General features: G+C 39.1%; 3 protein-coding genes across 5 annotated transcripts; 2 read left to right on the top strand and 1 right to left on the bottom strand.

Annotated features, from left to right (window-relative positions):
• Window positions 1–483: 483 nt before the first annotated feature.
• Window positions 484–6,455, top strand: LOC126769898 (caspase Dronc). Its single transcript, XM_050488857.1, has 9 exons — window positions 484–612; window positions 2,657–2,912; window positions 3,216–3,402; window positions 3,810–3,890; window positions 3,969–4,058; window positions 4,519–4,697; window positions 5,183–5,409; window positions 5,659–5,822; window positions 5,897–6,455. The coding sequence occupies exons 2-9, from the start codon at window positions 2,781–2,783 to the stop codon at window positions 6,112–6,114; spliced, it is 1,278 nt and encodes a 425-aa protein (XP_050344814.1). The 5' UTR covers window positions 484–612; window positions 2,657–2,780; the 3' UTR covers window positions 6,115–6,455.
• Window positions 6,456–7,398: 943 nt separating this feature from the next.
• Window positions 7,399–11,405, bottom strand: LOC126769899 (protein CNPPD1). Its single transcript, XM_050488858.1, has 5 exons — window positions 11,207–11,405; window positions 9,869–9,965; window positions 9,561–9,766; window positions 9,351–9,479; window positions 7,399–8,573 (listed from the first exon to the last, which is right to left on the bottom strand). The coding sequence occupies exons 1-5, from the start codon at window positions 11,255–11,257 to the stop codon at window positions 7,818–7,820; spliced, it is 1,239 nt and encodes a 412-aa protein (XP_050344815.1). The 5' UTR covers window positions 11,258–11,405; the 3' UTR covers window positions 7,399–7,817.
• A 433-nt stretch (window positions 11,406–11,838) lies between these two features.
• On the top strand, window positions 11,839–18,876 carry LOC126769903 (uncharacterized). Of its 3 annotated transcripts, none has more exons than XM_050488872.1 (5): window positions 11,839–12,256; window positions 12,617–12,868; window positions 12,996–13,109; window positions 14,580–14,901; window positions 15,614–18,876. In XM_050488872.1, the coding sequence occupies exons 1-5, from the start codon at window positions 12,119–12,121 to the stop codon at window positions 15,796–15,798; spliced, it is 1,011 nt and encodes a 336-aa protein (XP_050344829.1). In that variant the 5' UTR covers window positions 11,839–12,118; the 3' UTR covers window positions 15,799–18,876. The 3 variants fall into 3 exon arrangements, with proteins under 3 accessions (XP_050344829.1, XP_050344830.1, XP_050344831.1); XM_050488873.1 differs by having other exon boundaries at window positions 12,620–12,868; XM_050488874.1 differs by having other exon boundaries at window positions 12,635–12,868.
• Window positions 18,877–20,544: the final 1,668 nt, after the last annotated feature.

Here is a 20,544-nt window from a genome sequence, read left to right on the forward strand (position 1 = left end):
TATGCGCTACAAACAGTTCTTCATTAATTTACCGTTATTTATAATACAACACCATTCCACTTAACAAGTTATAACGACATTAATTTAACTTTCGAAGTTCCAAAGTTCAGTTCAAGTTTCGAAGTTCAGTTAACAACTATATCATAAATTTAAAAAATATGTATCAAATTGAAAACAATTACTTGTAATAAAATTAAAGATCACTCACTTTTAGATGATTGTTTGTCATTTTTTAAATAACTGTGATAAATAGTGTGCGTATTAAATACGCCAATGTCATTGATTTGCGACAAGGATCTAACTTTCTCTCTGTAATTCCGTTTAACTCGACTTTTTTAAGTACGTATTAGCATGTCCTTTTAATTTCACCTTCCAGTTCCAATAGTCATATTAATTTCGTGTGGAACTCTATTGTCATTTGTGTAGTCTAAAACGTAGTGCTTATATACTCTGTGGTTTACTGTTCAGCCGTCTCACGTTTGACAACTGACTGATTGACAAGACATGAAACAATATTAAAGCCATAGCAACAAAACAAATACTATTACTTTGTCTTCTTCGATATTCTATTAGTATCGTAATTTTTTCGCCGAGTTTCACCTCTCCTATAAGGTAATATACTTTCTGTTACTATTTTATCACAAAAAACTTCATTAAAATAATCGTCTTTGGATAAGTTGGATATTGTTACATTTTGCCTGACAAAATTATTTAGTTGTGTACGTTTATCCACTCGATTCTGTGATAAATATTTAATTGCTATAATAGCTGACGAGCAAATAGTCCACCGCAATCATCCACCAAACAGTTAATAAACAATATTTTCTGTTCATAGAAATTGACGATAAGTTGTATTAGTCACTCCTCCCAATGTCAATTCTCTGCTAGCCTAATTTTTAATTAATAGTTTTTGAAACCCTCAGCCCATGGACACTTAGTTATAAATTTTCAGTTATGAGATAATGGCACTAGAATCTTAGTTGTTGTTTTGTGTTAAACAACTGAGTAAGTATTAAGTACCCGAGAAGCTCATTACTTAGTGCAGACTGTAGGTTATGTTGAGTAAATTTTGCTTAATATTTTTATGTGAAACCTGTCATTTATGCTTAGACTAAAAATTTTTCGGTTTGGTACCTGCAATTGCTGAAATTCTAGTTGTAAATATTTAAATTATGTTAACCACTAGAATTGCATATATTTGCACACCTTCAAACATTGTCAGTACATTGTAACATTAACTTTGTGTTTTTAATACTTATATAGAAAATCTTGAATAAAGTACATAAAGTTTTATTGTTCTGTCCATTATTATTCATAATATCTGTGTATTTTATCTTATCTTAATGTTATCAATCTTCAACAGATGCATAAATTCCAGTTAAAATGCTGAATGACAACTATCGTTCAATTTATTTATAAAACTGTCTTAATTTTAGAAATAACAAAATAGTCTAACTGTTACTTTAATTTCAGTAGTTAGGGAGACATTAAAAAATGCTTAACATAGTCTGCTCAGTTTGGTATAAACAAAACGATGGTTAAGTTAGCAATACCATACAATGGTATTACACATAATACATACAATAGTGTTGGGAAGGGAATACAATAATATTGATTATAAGTTTTTTGTAGTGTAAATACTATATTATGTTATACAACAAAATTTTACCCGTTTTCTTGCATACAAGGATACTAGTTGTCCTTATCGCGCTAACTACAACAATAGGCTAAAACATTTTAAAATGATATCACTTAAAAGTCGCCGTGAAATCAGCGATGTTTTGACCCTACACAAACTGATCCATGGTCAAATAATGTCATCCGAACTACTTCAGCAAATCAATTTAGTTGTTCCCCGCAAAATTCCTAGACACCCAATAAAAAAACCTTTTAGAACTACAGCTTTTAAAACAAATTTAGGTAAACATGCACCCCTCAACAGAATAATTAATTCTTATAATGAATATTCTTCTAACGGCAATATCGACATCTTTGCCCAAAGCAAGCCAACTTTTGTGAAGCTCTGTAAAGATCTCATAGTATAACTTTAAAACCATTTTATTCATAAATTAGTTATTTCAACCCTTGTAGATTTTTGTTGTTGTATTTAAATTTTATTTTATGTTTTGTTTAATTATCTATAATTTATTTATCTTTTTTAATTTTTAGTTAAGACATAATTAGGTTAGTATAGTCTTATCTTAAGGTCAATGTTGTTTACACCTGTAATGATTTATTCACCTAGATTTAATACCCTGTATCTAATGCTAAGTGAATGTTTTAGTGATAAGTCGATGGTGTAACTATTTCCAATAAATAAATAAATAAATAAATAAATAAATATTAAAACAAAAAAATATTTTTAGTTAGATACAACATTCACAAGTACTGAATTATAAACCTTAGACACTTTTCAATAAGCAAATCAGGTCCTTGATTTTTATTTTAGCATTATTGTAGATTTAATTATGAAATATACACTTTTTAAACTAAATGTACACATGTGATTGTAATATCTCATTAAAAGTGAATTTTTGTATTCCATATGTGAAATAAATGTCTTTAAACCCCCTTAACATATTCCAATAATAATGTTTGGGTTTGCGAAATTTCTGCCTTGGTTTTAAATTTAATAATTAATTTTATTTTGTTTTAGGGCAGCAGCTTACTCTGAGGCAGTAACAATGCTTACGTTGTAACAAAAGCTAGACGGATTATCAGTATCAACTGTGGAAATATTTTACTTAGCATTAGCATAGACTTAAGTATATATAATCAAAATGCAAGACGAAGATCGCAAGGCAATACAAAATAACTTTATATCTCTCGTGGAACAAACAGATTTAGATGTAATGGTGTCATCACTGTATGAAAAAGGAGTTTTCTCTGAGCGAATGATCGAACCATACAAGGTGAAAGGTTTCTTAATTATCCCCAAATTACCCATAACTTTGCTGGCTCTAAATAAACTTAATTAAAGTCATATTTTACTTATAAACTTTTATTATTCAAGTAGCTTCATAAAAACAGTTTGTAAAGATATTAGTGTGGAATGTACATTATAGCGAGAAGAACTGGCGAGTAACTCAGTAAATTTCCTTTTCAACAAATCTACTTAGTAAACTTAATTTGTTCCTTATTTATACTTTTAATTTAATTGGTAATGACTATCGCTTGAAATGATTTGATCTGAATTACGTATTGTTTTTTCTCAGGACGTGAGCAAAGATGCGAGATATCGTAAGCGCCAGCTGTATATGGATGTGACGCGCCGCGGACCGCAGGCTTTTGGCCATTTGTTGGACGCGCTATCCGAAAATGGTTATTGGGACATAGTGCGAGACCTCGACCCCAACAGCTCTCTTCATGCACGACGGCAACGGAACCCCGTGCCGAGCACAAGTGAATATACCATAACAAACAAACTTGTCACTTTACATATAAAATAATCAGCAACTGCCTTAGGAAATCATTATAATATATTCATATCAGAAATAATGAATAAATGACTATTCAACAACGCTTCTGAATGTTTGTCTAAACTTTACCAGACCTGGGATTGGGAATGAGTTTATGCGAAGGCGCGTACATATTGCGAACACCATGCCCATCTCTCCTTGTCAACTTACTCTGAATGACCATTTGTGTACGAAATTCGATAATTTGACCCATCCTATACGTTTATTAAGCGTCGTATAATGTGAACACGGCGAAAGGTTTTTTTATTCCTCGAAGAACTTAGTTGTGTGCGAATGAAACTAATATAAATGCAGATAAATATGTGCGAAGTCATTTCTTTCTGTGTGTAGGTGTCGTGTCGAGTGAAAAGAACTTCGTTAGCCTGGGTACCGAGAAACAGAAGACCAAGAATGCGACCGACGTCAATAAAAGTGGGTAACGGAACAAGCGCGTCTCTTAACGGTCCCCACGTGACCCGCGCACTGAGCCCTGAGTGTGTCTGTCCGCAGACGTAGCGCCGGCGCGCCTGCCCGACCCCACCACCATACCGCACTTCCACGTCGTCAAATCTACTACATTCTTTGAAGATAATGACAGTGGTATGTTTTATTTACTTAATATTTAATAAAAGGAAATTACTTTAAATATTTTAGTAATATTTATTTACATTTTCTTCTTGGGTAATAAGGAATAATAAAGTTCTAATTGCATTTCTCTGTAAGAATCAAAACATAAATCAAAATCGATAACGCGAGCGTTTGTATATACGTGAAATTGTTTTCTTTACAAATTTATAATTTTATAATACAATAAATAATCATATATAAAATCAATTTAAAACCAAGTGAATAGACTTTTCACGCACACCGCATACAGCACACATGATAACTACAGACCAGTAATCAGGCCGACCAGTCTTATTAAAATGAGTACAATATTTATTATGAGTACACGTATATAACTTCTTATTCCCCGTACATCATTTATAAATAATGTAATAACTAAAAAGTATCACGTACTGAGTACTGTTATTGTATTGATATAATAATATGTCCGCAGACATCCCGCTGTACCGCACGCGTGGCCGTCGGCGCGGGTTCCTCGTGGTGTTCAGCTACGTGGAGTTCAATAACCTGGAGCCCTACCGCAACGGCGTCGACGTCGACTGCAAGAACCTGAAGTACCTCTTCGATGAAATCGGCTTCAAGGTCATCTCCTACCAGGACCTCACTAAATCGGTAGCTAAACCTTACTTATAGTCAAAATTAAGATAATAATATTTCACATAAAAATAGATAAACGGAACTCGGTACACAAAGACACTATTAAGCGCGTGACTTTATTCTCTTACATGGAAATCAATAAACTCAATCGCATATTGTTGACTTTTCCACTTGAATAAAGAATATTTTGATTGTGACATATAAATACTCCAAATCCCTCACGTATTTCTAGTTTTCTTTCATTTTAAAATATTTACAATATGGCGTCCGATAATGTGCAGAAATTTACAGGTGATTGTGTTCCGCCTCAGCCAGCATCCTTTACAGATCCGTTTCCATGATCTTCTTTCGGTTAACACGAAGCACTTCTTTTATCTTTCTAGCAAAACACATGTATGTCATATATGTATGTGTTATATTCACAAACATGTGTTTTACTTTGTGTACAAACCATGAGCTAACACTGTAAACATAACATATAAGGAGCTTATCGTTCGCAGCAAACCCTGGAGACGCTGAAGGGTCTGAAGGAGGTGGTGGTGGGGGCGGAGTGCGTGTTCATCGTGGTGTCGTCGCACGGGTACGAGCGGCCGCGCAGCTCCGACAACGACATCCGCTGCAAGGACGGCGGCCTCATCGCCATCAGGGACATCATAGACTACTTCAACAACAAAAACTTCCCCGCGCTGCAGGGAGTGCCCAAGGTCTTCATCTTCCAGCTCTGTCGGTGAGCATGCTCTGATGTACACAGTACCATTACAGATGTAGCTCGAATGAGTTTATTTGAGTTCGGTCATTATAATATATGAATTACTAAAGGAAATACGCAAAAAACTAAACCCATATAACTTTGTCATAAGTATAAGATTTCATCGTAGCTATTTATAATTAATATATCTTTTCCTTTGTACTCGAAACAACTAAGTACAATCTCGGTAGCGAGTTCCCTCAGATCATCGTAACCGTGTGTCGCCAGCGGCAGCAACGAGGAGTCGGTGTGGCGGCTCGGCGCCGAGACGGACGGCGCGCCGCGCGGCGCCGGCCCCGCGCCCGCGCCGCCGCTGCTGGCGCCGCCCGACGCGCCCGCGCCGCGCGACCGCGTCTACTCCGACATCCTCATCGCGCACTCCACCGTGCCGGGTACGTGCGGGGCGGGGCGGCGCGGGGCGGGGCGGGGCGGCGCCGAGCGGCCGACTGACGGTTTGGTGGCGCAGGGAACGTGGCGTACCGCGACAACGCGGCGGGCTCGTGGTACATCCAGGCGCTGTGCGAGGTGTTCGCGGCGCGCGCGCACGACTGCCACGTCGAGAAGCTGTTCACGCTCGTGGACAAGCGCCTGCACGCCGCCTTCCTCGTGCAGACCTCGTCCGTCGACCGCTGGGGCTTCAACTGCCGTCTCTACCTGCACCCCGGCCTCTACGAGTCGCAGTGACGGCGGCGGAGGCGATCGAGTGATCGGATTACACCTTGAGTAATGATTTCAATGTTTATAATGTTTAATTACTGACGCGATGGACTCTCTTGTACGTAACCTCCCCTTCCAACAATTTTCGAATTCTTTTTATTCGTCTTAATTCTAAGCTAATTAAATAAATATACGAGATCTCTTACAATTAGTCAGCTATTAAGGAAGTTTATATTCCAACTATGTGCATTTATTTTATTTATGTTTTAGTTTAAAAAATTATATTAACATACTATAATTATTTATTTAAAATATACAATCGAGATGTTCAAGGACTGTCTGAACTTCATAAACAAAAATGGAAAACCTTGTCATCGAAAACATGTCGAACGTTAGAGAATTGATTTGATAATAAATTTATATATAAGGTTATGTACAATATGTAGATATACTTTACACTTTATTCTGTACATTACCTCCAACTGAACAACTAGAATCACTTTAGTCCAGCTTTATATTGTAATACTTTTACTGTTTTTAATAAATAGTAATGCTGAGTCAACTCCTTTGTCGCGGCGCGAGTTACCCAAAAGCCGGCGAGGGCTCTCAGAAAATATATATTATAATTTATTTAGGTATACATTATAAACATAGAATACGTTTATTGATTTTTAAATAATATAAGCCCCGTTACAGATGTGCCTACAAACTATAAATAATGTAAATCCCTAAGTGAGTACCGCCCAAAGTGTGTGCGGCACGCAGCGCGGACGGCGTCAGGGGGCTGCCCTCCTCCATACTGCGAACTGTCGCTGCTCTGGCAAGCGCCAGGCAAACCAGTCGACCACGAGTTGTACTATAAAGTGACGTTTCACAAGTTCCATTTTAGATCTCTTCGAATTGTTAATTAACATTCTAAGCTATAACTACGAAAGTTATTACAAATTATTATTAAACAATGATCTCTATAGAACTGGTTGTAATTGAATATGTAATGTGTTGTCTAACGATAACTTATGATCAAGTTACGTTTTGGTGGAACATACATTCCAAACTGTCTTAATTACTACCTGCATAAACTTGTAAAGTTATTTGTTTTCAAATACAATCCATGTATATAATTGAAATGAACATTTTTGATTTCACTGTACGAGATATGTACAAGGAGAAACTGAGGGATTTCTTGCCGTTCACCGACACTGAATATTTACACAGAATTGACGTGAGAAATTTGTAAAAGACGATTTTAATGTGTATTTTGAATATGTATTTTTATATTATTTATGAAGTATAGGTAAATAAAAAGTGATACCATTTTTATGTTTCTTTAATATTTTCACATCAATTACATCAAATACAAAAATATATACAATTATTTTTTTGTTCTTATTTGTTACGCCAATTGATCAGTGGCAAGGTGTGTTATTAGCAAGTTCTAAATGAAAGAACTAGGTCACGTTTTGTAAAAGGTAATTTTAACAATCCTCTAGTTAAATAATAATAATAATAATGTCTTTATTGGTAACATGCTGTCGAGCAATACTGATATTATTATTATTATTAATGATGTACAGAGAGAGAAAGTGTACAACTGTGATGATATCGCCTTGTAACTGGTTGATGTAACAACATCGTTTTTTTTTTTTGAGCTTTTGAATAAATAGCATTTCCATTTTAAAACGTCGCCGCATCCTCGCTGATATGAAACACTCCTCCGTTTTTAAAAAAAATTATCGATCGGACATGGAGACTACGAAAACACTCAACTTGCTCAGATTAAGCCACTGGCTGACACACCGCGTCTCGCTGAACTTAACGTCGGTACTGCATCGATTTGAAGTTGCATACGACTTGCTGTAGTCCATTTCCTTTTTGAAAAAATCGATAAACTGGTTCATCTTTTCCAACCATCTCTGCATTGGGTTAATCAACGAGCTCTGATAGAGCCAATTCAACACGGACGTCCTCGACCACCACGTCTCGAAAGATTTCCAATCGTAAGCGACGACACCATCGTACCACGTTTTTTTAGGGGTGCTCTCTTTCTGGTACTTGTACCACTCGTCGCAGCATCGAAGATTATACGTCGCCGTCGACTCGTCCGGAAGAGCATAAGTGTGGAGATCGACGGAGGCGTTGGAGAGTCGCAGCTCGAGTTCGGATCGATAGCTGTGGTCGAGAGCAGCATCGAGAACCACAGACGAGCCCCTAGCGGCCAGGGTTTGCATCGCGGGCAACCACGCCTGCGATATGACGAGGGTCGAGGTGACGAGAGTGAGCAGACTGCTGACGTAGCTCAGCGTGACGCCCAGGCAGGCGGCCGACACGCCGTGCGCCAGCTCGCTCAGCAGCGACGAGCTGCACGCCGCCGCCAGGTCGGAGTACGTGAAGAACCCGCGGAGCTGAGCCTGTCTGAGTGCCACCTGCCGCTCTAGCCACAGCAGACCATCCTCGAATGATTTCTCGCTTACGAACACGTTCCAATCCTGAAATTATTGTTGCTATAACATTATCACGACTAGTTTTCGCCCTCGTTTCAGGAGTCAGGACACCCTATGTCGTTTCCTGTATCTATTTTACAAGTTTCACACAATAAAATCACATTTTTATACCGCCTGGTGGCGGTCGATTCATCCCCATTGTGTTACATTTAATAAGTCATTAGTTTCGTAATATCATTTATTACACAAATTATTTTTATATCATTAAGGGTATATATTGCAGGAACAGTCTTTCGAATAGCTCTTCTGCATAACAATAATCTTATTAATATGGGCTGCATTACCCTAGGGTATAATGTCATAGAATATTATTCTGTGTAACTAAAATACACTAGGTGAGCCATATTTACATCAGTCAACATTCTTATTCTTTCACAAAGTTTGTAGAGCTCGTTAATCTTTTTATACTTGTCATTGAACTTTAGAAATATAGTTTCTACCATATAGTGATACCAAGGAATTGTATTGTTTCTAAATCATCTAATAAATAAATATAATCATTCATCATTATAAATAATTTAAAACTATATTTGTTTTACACATTTTATGTTGGGAATAGTGAATTTAATACATTTATCTTCTAACTATTTAAAAATAAGAACATAGTTCACCTCATCATAAATTTATGCTTAAATGAGCATTCGCATTTATAATATTAGTCATACTAATATTATAAATGCGAATGCTCATTTTAGTTTGGTTTCATGTGTATGGGAATGTTATGTATCATATGTAGAAAATGTTGAACAAATTCAAACTTACAATGGCATTAAGGAATTCCACTTCAAGCTTCTTGAGCTGGTCTAGCTCGAGGCCGCCCGACACCGCCCACTCAGAACATATAACTTCATCGTCTTCACCGTCGTCTTGGAGAAACTTGTTGCTCACCATCTGCGACGGTAAACGATCACAAATTATAAAGGAACGTTCGATACGAGGTGTCAAGACTCGCGAGATATCGTAAAACATCACCAAGGAGACGAGAAAGAGATCGGCGGGTGCTGCAGCAGAGAGATAGTCGGGGTTGCAACGTTTGAGACGCTCGAGGTAGAGTATGGCGAGCACGAGTGCACAGGGCGACACGCAGGCCGAGCGCGCGATGTCGGCCGCCGCGTCCGCGTGCAGGCGGCGCAGCGAGCGTCCGCGCTGCGGCACCGACCACAGCTCGCACGATATCTCTACAAGTGCCGTTACATTGTGTCAGAAAGACTTTCCAAAACCAAATACTCTTAAGTATGGAGCAGACATCTCCTCTATTATATGAATTAAACATTACATACCAGTAACAGGCAGGCTCAGACAGGGCAAAGTAGGTAGTTGTCCATAGTACAGTGTTTTTGATATCCTTTTTAGAAATTCCTTGTGGTCTCCCATGGACTGTGAATTTAATTAAAAATAATGAAAACACAGGAATACACTTAGTTATTATTCTTCGAAATGATATTGAATTAAATGTAAATACACACACAAGGCAGAGGTCTTCAGATTCAAAAGGTGAAAGTAAAACTCATTAGTTATACATTTAATTCCTAGGTGCATGATGATGGTAACTAAATTTAATACAATTTTACCAACAGTTCAGAAAGTAGATTCTACTAAGAAGAATGTGCCAAAAACTCAATATTTTCTAAACTCAGTAGCATTCAGTCGGCAAAGAAATAAAAGTTATCTCTTTAAAAAATTCAAGTCACAAAAATCATTACAAATCACAAAAAATCTGATTTTTGACTTAGATAATCTTTTTCTGTCATCATTTATTTGACATTTAAAAGAAGACTGTTCTTTAACTAATCACTCGCCAGACAATGTACTTATAAAGTAAGGCCAAATGTTATTAACTAAAAAAATCCCTCTTATACTCTGCCAGCCAACCTCTCAGCAACTTATTTACATATTTAAATTTAAGCTTAGAGCCAGAACAGTGTTTTATTTTGTAAGATAATAAAAATAAATTTGAAACAATCACTTTGGGATGTTGTGTATTAATTACTAAAATAAGTTCCTATTCTCATCAGCTATTTTGTTGAGTACCTTGTTAGGTGTATCTACTATTGTCACAATAATATTATTACTTCAAGGAAAAATCCAAACTAGTGAACTGTAATAGCAAAAATTAGAATACAAAAATGTAATCCACAATTATTTAAAGATTAAAGCTAAGCTTGTATGATTTTGAACAATATGAAACTGATTCTATTTCTTTATTATTGTTTACAACATGAAGTAGGTTATTTATAGATATTTACCACTAGTTTAAAACACTAGTGAATGATTTTAGGCAACATTTCATGAGAGAACTAAGATGCATATATACATATTTTTAACCTCATGGTGTTAAATATAAATAATGTATTTAATAAGGATATTATTTGGCTATTCAAGAAATGTGCGTGTGAGTAATACGACAATGTTATCGTCATACGTCATCCAACCTGTTGCCATAAACACCGAGTGTACAGTAGTTATCATGTTAAAAGATGTACGCATTTACAATTTATATTCGCGAACAAAGTTAAGGAAGCAATTTTAACACAATATCATCAATATCGCAAAAATAAAATATGTTATAGTTGTTTTCGTATACGATTCGGCTACGTCGTGCTTGACCTCCTTTTTACCTTTATTTTGGCTCTTGATCCCTCCTTTCTCCTCTTTGATACATTAGACATGGTGCTTTATTCTGTTTTGCCTTTTGTGATGTACGAAATCATCTATAATTTGATACGGATAATTCAAAAATACCTGCGATAAAGAAATATCCAGGTACCTATCCAATAGGCTATGACCACAACCACAATACTCAAACGAAAATGTTTGCTTAGATTTTTGACAATTGACAGTTGACGTTAAATGACAATGAATGGTATGATAATAAAAATAAACGATATACAAAGAACAAAAAACAATTAAGTATGTAATATATGCATTTACTTAAGTAGTAATAGCTCAAGTTCAAACTAAAACGAAATATTTTTATGCAAGTATCTCACTGTTGTAAATATGACTTCCTTTCTTGTTAAAGTTAAGGTCTGAAACTGCTCCAGTGATTTATGACTGAAACATATAAGTGCAACCGTATTCAATTCCATAAAAAATAAATGCACAACGATCATTAATATAATATTACCCTCAATGTCAAGTATTGTTTTTATATCTGTACATATAAAAGTTACTGCTGTCTTAAGTGAAGTTTCGGTATTGCTGTCATATGTGACATTTGTTAAAGTAAAATTTTTGCGGCGAAGGCATACTTTGTTACCAAGACAATTAATTTCGATATTTTTTTGTTTATCTAACGTTTATTTAATGGCCTCATTATAAAATAACAAAATTTTGCTTCTAATATAATAGCGTTAATTCAAAGTTTTAATGTTTACATAATTTTTTGGGGTGTGTATGCCTCTGTCAGTAATATTGATTTGTTTTATTTTGCGAATGATTGTTAAACAAAGATGTAGGTAATATCTTCTTTATTATAAATAAAAACCTGGAAATGAATAAGAAGGGCGTTTTGTGATAATGTATTCATAATGAAAACTAAAAGCTTTCTACTATTTTCCACGTCAGTTTTTGCAATAAGTTTATTTTTGATAATTTTCCACTCCCAGCCACCGCAGTCTTTTCAAAGCATTGTCACACAAACCCACCAGCACATCAAAGATTTTCAGGTAATTGTCTGATAATTTGTTATTTGTAATATTGTTATAATAAGAAGTATGTTCATTGTATGCAGCAAGACTGTTCACTATATCTGCTTACTGTAATAAGTTACATTTTGCATCAACTTATAAACACACCTCACACCCTATTGAGTTCTTAGTATACTGTTTTTATTTTAAAGGTAACTTGAAATGGCACCACAAATAGAACCATTCAATGAACCATCATTGAAATTTAGTTAATCTTGAATTAAAATCAATGAAATAACAGTATTAAAATAATAAACAAATTTAGCATAATGGGGGTGATTGGTTTACTTTGAATGGCCTAATTAATACAATTTTAAAGACATTAATATCACAACATAGCAGGTTTCTCTGACCCAGGAGCAATTGCGGGATGAAGAAGAGAAGCATCTGGTGCAGGAGAAGCGATACCTCCGCCTCGTGGGGCTGGAGGGGCACACAGATCTGTGGCACAACACTACAGTGCCAGTCATTGTCACCCATGCACGAAACGATGACCATGCCAATGTGGTCTCCTTTGTGCGGGATGCGGCTCAACTCCCATACACAGTTCTCGTATATAACCTAGGACTAAAGCCATATTCCCTGGCTGTGGTAAGGAGACATTTACATGTTTTACATTTGAAAGACATCAAGTAACAAGTAAACAGATGACATTATAAGTTCCATTAGTCAGAAATTATTATTGAAATTCATGTAAGGAAATTGTTATCGATTCCAGGTGTCGAACTATTGCAACTCATCAAAGTGCGCCATAATCGATTTCGACCTGCAGCTGTTTCCCTCACACGTCAGCGATGAGAGTATCACAGCATATCGCCCACTTATTATACAGGTTGTTAATTTATTTCCTTATTTAATTTAAGAAAATAAGCAAAATTGATGTTGATAATGTCATCAAATATCAACATAAACATTTTTATTTATTTATTTTAGTTATATATAATTGTGTAGTATGTATAAAAATATGTATATAAATGAACAAATGAAAATAATCGCTATTTAATTACTTTATTCTAAAATTAAATTACTGTATCATCTGAAAAGCATTGAAATGACTAACTATGTTTATGTAATAATGGTTCCTGTAAACATTATGCATTTAACAGGAAAACATTTTAATTATTTTTTTCATCTTTTTAGCATTAACCTTTTGTATAACATTTCTATTATAGTATGCCTTCGGCTGTTTCCATGATAATTAATGTATACTAATAAAGTATATAAATAGCCTATAAATGTTTTCCTGGGCTAAAATTAAAAATCCATTTAAATTGCACTCGCAGTAACATTGATTTATAATAATTTAAACGAGGCTAACACACTACACTGATAAAATTAACGCCCATGTCTGTACTTATCAGACGACCACTTATCTTATCGACGACAGATAATAATTTGAGATGTCATTTTATATTTATTCGATAAGCGGCCCTTTAGTCGGCAGTGATAATATCTATTATCTTGAATGAGGTTACGTCATGCGATACGCCGATTATTCCCGGCTTCTAAAAGTACGCGTGGGAGTTATATTCAGCCAAGTCTAATGTATTACTTATTTTTACTAGACCATGAAATTATTAGGTTTTCTAATTTGAATAATGTTTATATTATGTATGCCTCGACTTTAACTGCCTCGTTGGTCTAGTGGCCTGATGTAAGGCCGTAGACCCGGGGGTCCTGGGTTCAATTCCCAGGTCGGGCCAGTAAAAAGTTATTGGGTTTTTCTGTCAGAAAATTCTCAGTAGTAGCCCGGAGTCTGGAAGTTGGAAGTGTGTATAATCCCGTGCCTCGGAAAGCACGTAAAGCCGTTGGTCCTGCGCCTGAATTCTTTCCGGTCGTGTCGGATAGCCCCATCGGATTATGAGAGTAAAGGAATAGAGAGTGCACTTGTGTTTGCGCACACACTTGTGCACTATAATATCTCCTGCGTAGGTGGCCAATCTCTCTTGAGATTGGCCGCCGTGGCCGAAATCGATCTGGAGGACATTGTTTGTATATTATGCTAATGGGCCACATAATAGTGAATGACAATTTCTGTAGACACGAGTACTGTGATACATAATATATATATATATATATAAACGTCTTATCCTGTCAGCACGTCAACAATGGGGTCTAAGAGGTTACCTCCGTCGTGCTTGTTATTAGACTGGCTCATTCGTGTATGTACAAAGGTCTACTGTTCAAGGTTGTAAAAAACACAGGGACACAATTAACCGCAGCTATAACATCACCATCATCTCATAGACGACGAGTGTCATATTACTTTTGCGTACCGGTTCAATGAGTCCGCGGCTCGCAGCACGCGGTGAGTCGCACGGGCGGCGTGATCTACTGCGAGGTGTCCCAGCGCTGGGCGGGCACCGCGGGCGCGCTGGCGGCGCTGTGGGCGCGCGTGTCGGGCGAGGGCGCGCTGGGCGTGCTGGCGTGGCCGCGCCGGGCCGCCGTGACGTCGCTGACGCACCCGCGCATGTTCCACTACCTGCGCGCCAGCGCCGACGACTTCCTCTTCGTGCAGATGCTCGACGTGAGCCACCTGCTCGTGGCGCCGCGGCCCGCGCTGGCCGACGTCATGCGCCAGTGGATCCAGTGCGCGCTCACGCTCGACTGCATCATGCCTATAGGTACGTTCGGCGCATCGTCCTCGCGGTAGGGTTGCGACCGGCGATGAAGGATAATGATATCCTTCATCGATGTCTGCCGTTCTCACTTTTACAATCCATATACGTATTTTGTAACTCTGTTTTCGGTACCTCATACATACGCACGGTACCAGTCTAACTGTAAGTCAGGCTCGTTAAACATTAAGGGGTTGTGGATTGAACGTCCACCCACAAGCCTAGCAAGCAGTTTAAACTGAATCAATCGAGTGGTAATGAGTTACAATTTTACTTTAAAAAGTAATGTAGCCAAGTTTGTTATTACTTCAAAAAGGTACAAATAACCTTTTATTAAAACATATCTTATGAAATAGGAAGGCGTACTGGCAAATAGGCCAGGTTGCCACCATCGCGCATAGACATTGGCGATGTTATATTAACCATTTCGTACAATGCGCCACCAACCTTGGGAACTAATATGTTATGTCGTATGTGCCGGTAATAACACTGGCTCACTCGCCATATAAACCGGAACACGACAATCCTGAATATTGCTATTTAGCGATAGAATATCTGATGATCGAGTGGTACCCTGCACGAAGCCCTCCCACCAAGCAATCACGTGACAGACTTTGAAAATAGAACTAGCCTCGACGAGTAGACATTAAAATAGAAAGGCCACGCGCCCGTGGTCTTCGAGTCCGGCAGAGTCGTAATATATAAAGGACGTGTCCAGGCGCGCAGTCGGGCGGCTGCCGGTTCGACAAGAAGCCGCAATACCGGTACTCGGGCTGCCACGGGCAGGACGCGTCGGCGCTCAGCATCGTGCTGGGCGCGCGCGCCGCCTTCGACGAGTCGCGCTACGCGGCCGCCGCCGAGCGCTGCTGGCGCCGCGCGCCGCGCAACCGCACGGCCGCCTGACGGGCGCGCTACAGCCGCGCGGTCGAACTTTTGTTTTGATGAATTCTCTTACTCGCGTGTAACGTTACAAATTTGTATAAATTGTACCTTTTCTTATTAATCTATATAGACACATGTGACGCATCCGCTGCGTGTGACGAATGTTATTAATCTAACTCTATGGCTTTACGGGCATTTCAGTGATCGAGGACAGTGATTTTATTTGTTTTATTTTGACGTAAATGTATTTGTATATACGAAAACGCTGAGGATACTAACGTTTCCTTTGGTTTGACCATTAAACGGCCGTGGGTTGTGATTTAAATATTGCTTTTGTTTCTAATTTTAGTGATTTATTATATGTGTTTATAAGTTTGTGCGGAGCGGTGACGAGCGAGTGCGAACGCGGCGACTCGGTTAGCGATCTGTGTAATATGTTAACCGGTCTTCCGTGAATTGTAAATATATAATAGTGCTTCTAATTATTTATTTGTACAATAAAACAAGAGCTCCCTATATATTAATAAAATATTAGTACGTGTCATAAATTTTACAAGCTTATGTATTGGGTTCAATTTATAATATTAAGTACTAAAATATGTAAAATTTACATTAAATTTAGGTACTTAATATTGATTATAACGTAAGCTCCGCGAGTTGAAAACGATAAGGGATAGAACACACGAGTGCGACCGAGCGAGGCGACGGCCAAACAAAGCCCACAGACCAGTGTTGCAAAAGTGTAAAATTAAAAGTCGGTAAATTTGCCAGCTAAAAATCGGGAGAAATCGAGAGATTTTTATTCGGAATAAATCAAAAGTATTTTATGTTAATAATACGTTCATTTTTTTTTTTTTTTTTCTTTCAGCCTTTTGCCGTCCACTGCTGGACGAAAGCCTCCCCCATAGAACGCCAACCATCCCGATCTTGGGCAGTCCGCATCCATCCCGAACCTGCCACCTTTTTTAAATCGTCGGCCCATCTTGTCACAGGGCGTCCTACACTACGTTTGCCTAAGCGTGGTCTCCACTCCAACACGTGTCGGCTCCATTGGCCATCAATGCGCCTGGAGACATGACCAGCCCACTTCCACTTCAGCGAGCTAATTCTAAACGCGATGTCGGTGACTTTAGTTCTCTGGCGAATGTCCTCATTTCGGATTCTATCTGCCAGAGAAACCCCAAGCATCGCGCGTTCCATTGCTCGCTGAGCGACCCTAAATTGGTGGACCAGTCCTACGGTAAGTGTCCACGTTTCGGCACCGTAAGTCATTACAGGTAGGACGCACTGATTGAAGACCCTGGTCTTAAGCGACTGTGTGATCGACGATTCAAAAATATGACGTAACCTCCCGAATGCCGCCCAGCCCAAACGTATTCTTCTTTTAGCCTCCTTCTCAAAGTTGTGCCGGCCAAGTTGTATAGTTTGGCCCAGGTAGATATATTCCTGCACAACTTCAAGTGGAGAGCCATTTACGACCACTGGTCTCGGGGATACATGACGGTTTGCCATAATTTTGGTCTTTTCAATGTTCATCCCGAGACCTACTTGTCTTGAAGAATCGCTCAGGCTGTTTAGCATCTCTTCCAAATTCTGCAGAGTCTCCGCCATGATGACAATGTCGTCGGCAAATCGCAGATGTGTAATGTGTTGGCCATTTATATTAATGCCGCGTCCGTTCCAATCGAGCGTCTTGAAGACGTCCTCCAATGCATTGGTAAAGAGTTTCGGTGATATTACATCTCCATGTCTTACCCCGCGATGCAATTGGATTGGTCTTGTGCTCTGATCTTGTACTTGGACGGTCATGGTTGCGGCTTCGTACAAACACTTTACCACCTGGATATACCGACAGTCAATTAGGCATCTCTGCATGGATTCCAGAACAGCTCAGGTCTCGATGGTATCGAAGGCTTTTTCGTAGTCCACAAACGCTAGGCATAGAGGCTGATTATATTCCTCGGTCTTCTGTATTATTTGCCTTAGTGTGTGTATGTGGTCTACGGTACTGAAGCCTTTTCGAAACCCAGCCTGCTCCACGGGTTGGAAGTCATCGAATTTTCGGGCAAGACGATTCGTGATTACCCTCGAAAACAATTTGTAAACATGGCTTAAAAGTGAAATGGGGCGGTAGCTTTTCAGAAGAGCTTTATCGCCCTTCTTGAAAAACAGCACCACCACACTTCTGCTCCATGTCTTCGGTGTTATACCATTGTGGAGGACGGAATTAAAGATGTTAGCCAGCTCTCTCAGAACTGGTGTGCCTCCTGCTTTGAGAAGCTCTGAGGTAATTCCGTCATCTCCTGGAGCCTTTTTGTTTCCAAGTTGCCCGAGAGCAATCCTAATCTCGCCCAAATCGATGTCGGGAAGATCGTCTGATAGATGGCGTGTTAGTCTGGCTCGTGGGTCATCCGCACTGTGGAACTCAGGTGGAGGTACTCGTGATGAGTATAAATCGCCATAGTACTTTTCGACTTCAGCTAGAATCTCTGGTTTTGAGGTGACGGTTGTGCCTTGTATGGTTCTGAGTTTTGTCAGGTGACAACAGGAGGTATGTGACTTTGCAAAAACCTTTGAGCCCCTATTGACTTTTTTAACCTTCCTGTTAAGTGCCTGACACTCAGATGGCGTCATGTTCTGCTGTTCTCGTCTCCTCGTCATCTCGTTCAGAGTTTCGCCTGAGAGCTTCGACTTACGTCCATTGCTCTTTTGTCGAAAGTAATTCTGGCCTACCTCGCGGATGACACGCACCAGACCATTGGTGGCGTCGTCAATGCCCTGCCTGGTTTCCAACATGGCAAATCGGTTCTGTAGTTCCAGCTGGAAGCTTTCGCAACCAGCTTCGACCTGAGGCTGAGTTGGTCTAAGAGTCGACTTCATTAACCGCGATCGTTCTATTTTAGTGTTAATATTCAGGGTGCCTCTTACCAGGCGGTGATCACTTCCAGTGTTTACCCTGTTGATCACGGAGACATCCCTAAATATTTGGCGCTTATTGGATAAAATGAAGTCGATCTCATTCATCGCTATGTTATCGGGGCTTCGCCAGGTCCACTTCCTTTGGGGCTTTTTCTGGAAAAATGAATTCATCAGAAATAATCGCTGAGCCTCGAGGAAGTTTACCAGCATTTGTCCCCGATGATTTCTGCGCCCATAGCCGAATTTTCCTACCCTCGATTCACCATCTTCTTGTACTCCCACTTTGGCATTGAAGTCACCCATAACAATTGTGTAGAAGGTATTGGTACGAGACATAGCTTTCACTATGTCTTCGTACATGGCTTCGACCTCTTCGTCAGTGTATGTAGACGTTGGGGCATACACTTGTATAACCTTCAAGGCATACCTCTCGGTTATCTTTAAGACAAGGTATGCCACCCTCGCCGACACACTGCCAACCTCCACGACATTGCATCTGAGTGACTTGTGGATCAAAAAGCCGACGCCACCTTGGGATGGTTGGTGTCCTTCTCGGAAGTAGAGTAAGTGACCGGCATCTAGTGTCATCGTGTCCTCGCCCTGTCTTCGGACTTCTGATAGACCTACTATATCCCAGTTAATACGACTTAACTCTACTTCCAATTCTGTCAGATGTTCGTCCAGCCGCAGAGAGCGTCCATTATACGTGGCCAGAAACAGTCGCCGTTTGTGGTACCCTGCCGTAGCCCGGGGATTCTTAGCACCCCCCATCGCACCGTTACCATGGCCGGTACCGTGGCCAGGAATAGTGTGATTACCGGGAATTGGGGGCCGTGAATTTTTGTCGTCGCTCATAGGGGGGGTTTTTGCCTTAGTCACCACGCTTGGCAGGCGGGTTGGTGACCGCAGTGGCTGGACATCTTTCACTAATAGCGCTGCTGCCCGCTATCAGGATTTGCATTTTCGGATTCCAGCATTTGTGTGGTTATACCGCCACGATTTCGGTCGCCAGAGCCTCGTTCGTTGATTAGCAGGATGTACCACGAGCAGGTGAGGTTGACGGTAGGGAGCCTAGGTTGTTATCAGCTCCCCTTAAATCCAATCCTACGTTCATTTATTCAAGTCTAATATCATCAATTGATTAATCATTTTCGTCTTCTTCGACCTCTTTCGGCCTCTTACTAGCTATTTTTGTAAACATTTTCTCATCTATATTAAAATTTTAGTAACTTTGATTATTTTCTCTTATACATCCTTTTGTGTGTAGTCCTCAAAATCAGTGACTCGGTAAAAAGTTTATTCCGTTGTTTAGTTTTAATCAAATTTATTGATGAAAATATTCTTTCCACATTAGCAGATGCACTCAGCACTCAAATTTTTAAAAAAAGAACAAACGTTCTCAAACATGCGTGAACCATCACCACATTTCATGGTACTCGCGCTCACTCCATTTCTTCTGTATTACGAAGCGGACGCCGTTCTGTTAACTTTTTGATAATCATTTATCTCTATCAAACTGAGGAATTGTCTTCATATTGGTATTATTGACGAAAATTTACCTTTATTGAAATTTTCCGGATAGAAAGCTCCTAAATATTTCAAAGAATATTATTTACCATTTTTATTTATGAATATTATTTTACATTAGTTGATAATTTAAAAAATCGGAAGACGGGATTGCTAAACCGGGTATCGGAGACAAAGGCCAAAATCAGTAGATCTCCATATAAATCGGGAACTTTTGCAACACTGCCACAGTCGTCGCGTGCTCACCTCGAGTGTAACATCACAGAGTGTGCTATTAAAGGCAGTTATGTCGAAATACAAAACAAACTGGTATTTAACAAT

Source organism: Nymphalis io, chromosome 8 (genome assembly GCF_905147045.1).
Source record: "Nymphalis io chromosome 8, ilAglIoxx1.1, whole genome shotgun sequence".
Lineage (NCBI taxonomy): Eukaryota > Metazoa > Arthropoda > Insecta > Lepidoptera > Nymphalidae > Nymphalis > Nymphalis io.

Coding starts and splice junctions, on each gene's coding strand:
- LOC126769899 (XM_050488858.1), bottom strand. CDS start 11,257: ATGTCTAATGTATCAAAGAGGAGAAAGGAGGGATCAAGAGCCAAAATA. Junction 9,966..11,206: donor GATCAAGAGCCAAAATAAAG/GTAAAAAGGAGG, acceptor TTAAATTCACAG/TCCATGGGAGACCACAAGGA. Junction 9,767..9,868: donor TCTGAGCCTGCCTGTTACTG/GTATGTAATGTT, acceptor CGGCACTTGTAG/AGATATCGTGCGAGCTGTGG.
- LOC126769903 (XM_050488872.1), top strand. CDS start 12,119: ATGAAAACTAAAAGCTTTCTACTATTTTCCACGTCAGTTTTTGCAATA. Junction 13,110..14,579: donor ATCGCCCACTTATTATACAG/GTTGTTAATTTA, acceptor CGCGGCTCGCAG/CACGCGGTGAGTCGCACGGG. Junction 14,902..15,613: donor CGACTGCATCATGCCTATAG/GTACGTTCGGCG, acceptor GGACGTGTCCAG/GCGCGCAGTCGGGCGGCTGC.
- LOC126769898 (XM_050488857.1), top strand. CDS start 2,781: ATGCAAGACGAAGATCGCAAGGCAATACAAAATAACTTTATATCTCTC. Junction 2,913..3,215: donor GAATGATCGAACCATACAAG/GTGAAAGGTTTC, acceptor GTTTTTTCTCAG/GACGTGAGCAAAGATGCGAG. Junction 5,410..5,658: donor TTCATCTTCCAGCTCTGTCG/GTGAGCATGCTC, acceptor GTGTGTCGCCAG/CGGCAGCAACGAGGAGTCGG.